Source organism: Andrographis paniculata, unplaced genomic scaffold (genome assembly GCF_009805555.1).
Source record: "Andrographis paniculata isolate CXL003 unplaced genomic scaffold, ASM980555v1 Contig35END, whole genome shotgun sequence".
NCBI lineage: Eukaryota > Viridiplantae > Streptophyta > Magnoliopsida > Lamiales > Acanthaceae > Andrographis > Andrographis paniculata.
In genome coordinates this window covers 5,125,908-5,130,410 of record NW_026137568.1, presented here as the reverse complement: position 1 = coordinate 5,130,410, position 4,503 = coordinate 5,125,908, and the positions used below count along the sequence as shown (strand labels likewise).

Here is a 4,503-nt window from a genome sequence, read left to right as displayed (position 1 = left end):
TGACATGGATTAGGATCATCTCCATGAATCAAACTCGAAGACAAGTATCTAATATGTATTCGGGAACTTACAAATGCTGAATCAAAAATTGAAATAGAAATAGGATAAGTTGAATTCCAAAAGCAATCACTCCTCTCGAGCAAGCACTTTCGAGAATCCACGGACTGTCCGAGGTTGCCGATGCATCTTCCGTCTCTCACGCAATTGCATCCGAAGCTCAACAATCGAATTGCCCTCTCGGCGGATGGAATCACTCCAACTCTAAGGAATCTCTCCAAAGCTAGGTTAACCCTCTCTCAAAATGTTCTCATCTAAGTTGTGTCCATCAAGAAAATAAACAAGGCTATATATACTAAATGACAAATTAATCTAAGCCACACATCTTAAGTGGCAAGCTAATCTAAACCACACATTAAGTGGCAAGCTAATCTAAACCACATATTTTGATTAAGATCAAAGGATCACAACCTCCAAGCAAACAAGTAGCTTCGACTGGGTTCGGGTTGCAATCGGTCCGTCTAAGTTTGGGTTCGGGTGATCCGGAGCCGTGTCATCCTCTCCCCCTTCGGCTGCCTTGTCCTCAAGGCTAGTAGTAGCATTTTTGGCTGCCTTGTACTCAAGGCAAGTAGCATCTTCAGCGTGATCAAAAAGGCTCAAATTGGCTACGTTGAAAGTCGCATTCACGCCCAAGTCTTCCGGAAGTGCAATCCGGTATGCGTTATCGTTTATGCGCTCCAACACACGAAATGGACCAGCTCCATGAGGAGAAAGTTTCCTACGCCGCAGCTCCGGAAAGCGTTCTCTACGCAAATATACCCATACCCAATCTCCGGGGTCGAAATATCACGTGTTTTCTTCCGCGATTGGCATAGCGTGCGTATGTCGCGGCCGCCTTATCAATGTTCTCCCGTACTTTGGCATGTAATTCCTTGATTGATGTAGCTCGATCCCTGCCACTAAAATTCAAATGCTCGCTACTAGGTAGTGGCAACATATCGGTAGGAGTTAAAGGATTAAAACCATAAACAGCCTCAAACGGGGACAATTTAGTAGTAGTACTAACATGCCTATTATAAGAAAATTCAACATGTGGTAGGCATTCATCCCATGTTCGACCACTATCATGTACCATGGCACATAGAAGATTACCTAAGGTACGATTGACCGCCTCCGTTTGGCCATCAGTCTGGGGGTGATACGTGGTAGAGAAAAGTAAGTGCGTCCCAATTTCATGCCAAAGACTTTTCCAAAACTAAGATACGAACTTTACATCCCTGTCAGATACAATAGTTTTTGGGACCCTATGCAATTTCACAACCACTCGAAAGAAAAGCTTTGCCACATGACTAGCATCTGTCGTTTTCGCACAAGGTATAAAGTGAGCCATCTTGGAAAATCTATCAACCACAACAAAAATTGAGTCTTTAGCACGCGGTGTCTGAGATAAACCAAGAACAAAATCCATAGAAATATCTAACCAAGGGCCTTCCGGAGTGGGAAGAGGAGTATACATACCATGGGGCTTCAAAGTACTCTTCGCCACTCTACATGCAAGACACTTATCAACAAAAGAATCAACATGTTTACGCATATGAGGCCAGTAAAAGTGAACGCTAAGAACATCAAATGTAGCATGTCTACCAAAATGTCCAAGCATATGACTACCATGACTATCCTAAATCAAAACATCTCTAATGCTACATCTATGAATGCACAATTTATCACCATGAAACAAATAGCCATCATGCTTATAATAATCATCAAACCATGCTTCTCACACTTCCTAAATATATCACCAAAATCTACATAATGCTCATACAACTCACGAATATGTGCAAATCCAACCAAATGTGTACGAGTATGATTAAGTGAAACATACCTTCGAGAGAGTGCATCAGCAACTACGTTCTCTTTCCCTTGTTTATACTTAATCACATATGGAAATTGCTCAATAAAGCTTACCCACCGAGCATGACGCTGATTGAGTTGCTGCTGCCCACGCAAATGCTTGAGGGTCTCATGATCCGTGTGAATCACGAACTCCTTTGGCAGCAAGTAATGTTGCCAAACTCTCAGGGCTTGCACAACCGCATATAATTCCTTGTCGTATGTCGAGTAATTAAGGGTTGCTCCATTGAATTTCTCACTATAATAAGCAATCGGTCGTCCTTCTTGTAATAGTACTTCACCTATACCAACTCCACTAGCATCACATTGGACTTCAAAAGCTCGTTCAAAATCGGGTAGTGCCAAAACCGGAGCATGTGTCAAACTATCCCGAAGCTTCTCAAAGGATGCTTCGTGACTTGCCTCCCACTTAAATGGAACATTCTTCTTTAAAAGGGAGGTCAATGGGGCTGCTATCACACTAAAGTGTGGTACGAATCGCCTAAAGAATCCATACATTCCAAGGAACCTCCGGACATCGGCCACACTTGTACATTTTTTCCATTCCCGGATTACAGCAACTTTAGATTCATCAACCTTAAGACCATCTGCACCTACAACAAAGCCAAGGAAAATAATTTTATTAGTGCGGAAAATGCATTTATTTAACGTACCATACAATTTAGCATTTCTTAATGCATGAAAAACTTGCCTAACATGTCCTAGATGGTCTTCCAAACAAGTACTATAGACAAGTATGTCATCAAAGTATACCACCACAAACTTTTCAATAAATTCTCTCAACACATGGTTCATCAACCGCATGAAAGTGCTCGGCGCGTTTGTCAACCCGAATGGCATGACTAGCCACTCGTACAACCCAAACTTAGTTTTAAAAGTTGTTTTCCACTCATCTTCGGGTTGCATACGAATTTGATGGTACCCACTCTTTAAGTCAATTTTTGTAAACAATCGTGCTCCATGCAACTCGTCAAGCATATCATCCAATCGAGGGATTGGATGTCGGTATTTCACAGTAATTGCATTGACGGCTCTGCAATCAACACACATACGCCATGAATTATCCTTTTTAGGGACAAGTAAAACAGGTATAGCACAAGGAGATAAAGATTCTCGAACCCATCCCTTATCAAGAAGCTCTTGGACTTGTCTTCGAATTTCCTCAATTTCTTTTGGATTACACCTATAAGCTGGCCTATTGGGGATTGATGAACCCGGTGCAAAATCAACACGATGTTCGATGCCTCGCAATGGTGGTAATCCAGGTGGTATATCATCCGGAAAACATCCTCAAACTCTTTAAGCAAGTCTACAAAAGGACGAGACAAGTGAGAAAAAGAATTATCGTCAATAACAAGTACTTCTTTGAGTAAGAGAATATAAAAATAACTTCCCTCATCTTGGTTACTGTTTTGGCAAACTTCTTTGTTGAACTCTTTGAGACTAAGCATCAGCTTGCTATCATCTCCCTCGGAAGGTTTCGCCGAAACGGTAACAACAGCCCCTTTTGATTTTTCCGCATCTCGCATAGTCCTATGTAAATGTTCAGCATCACGACGGACGGTCTCGAGTGGAAGGGCGGAAATGCTCAGCTTCTTGTGACCTTTAGTGAACGATATTTGATTCTTATATCCATCGTACAAAACACGTCTATCAAATTGCCATGGTCGTCCCAAAAGAAGGTGGCATGCAGTCATGGGACACACATCACAAAGGACATCGTCGCTGAAATCACAAATCGAAAATGTAACAATTGCTCATCTATCGACACGGACAGCTCCTTCATCGCTCATCCAATGTAGGTTATATGGTTTTGGGTGTGGGGTAGTATTCAAACTCAGCTTCTCGACCACATAGGAACTAATAACATTGGTGCAACTACCCGAATCCACTATCATGGATATAGTATGTCCTGCTACCTTGCAATGACAATGGAATAGTTTTCCTCGCTGTCCCGCATCTTTATCTTCGCGCAGTAAAGATGTCAAGGCACGCATGACTACTAAACTTAATGGATCCTCATCGCACACTTCTTCGATGTCTTCATCACTTCCAGCCTCTGCTTCAGCCTCTACTACCTCATCACCCTCACCATCATCGACATATCCCCATTCGTCATTCTCCAAAATCATAACGGTTCGTTTATTGGGGCATTGACCTGCATAGTGCTCTTGTCCATGAAACTTATAGCACATTACAATATTTTCTTTTTGCTGTCCAAAATCCTTTCCTTTGAACTTCGCAGCCTCATCCTTCTTATCAATTATTTTATATTTGCCTTTATCAATATTTTTATCGAAGGGCTTAGCGAAAACAATTCCTTTAGATCCGGTAGAAGATACAACCGGAGCTACAGAATTGGTCGGAAACTTCCTTTGAGATGAGAATCCAGTTGAGGTTGGTCTCTTGAGCTGCTCCTCGCGTTTGATAGCCAAATCCACAGCTTCTCGAAGAGAACGAAAACGGTGCAGCTCAACCGTATCAGCTATCTCACGCCTCAAACCCTTAATGAACCGAGCTTCTATCAATGACTCGCTCTCATCAATATCCAATCGCACCATCAAAATCTCCAATTCCTTAAAATATTCCTCCACC

The 4,503-nt window shown here is 42.1% G+C and overlaps 1 protein-coding gene across 1 annotated transcript; it reads right to left on the bottom strand.

Annotated features, from left to right (window-relative positions):
• Window positions 1-453: 453 nt before the first annotated feature.
• On the bottom strand, window positions 454-3,605 carry LOC127249170 (uncharacterized). Its single transcript, XM_051271864.1, has 6 exons — window positions 3,317-3,605; window positions 3,090-3,217; window positions 1,880-2,973; window positions 1,726-1,783; window positions 1,266-1,675; window positions 454-802 (listed from the first exon to the last, which is right to left on the bottom strand). The coding sequence occupies exons 1-6, from the start codon at window positions 3,603-3,605 to the stop codon at window positions 454-456; spliced, it is 2,328 nt and encodes a 775-aa protein (XP_051127821.1).
• Window positions 3,606-4,503: the final 898 nt, after the last annotated feature.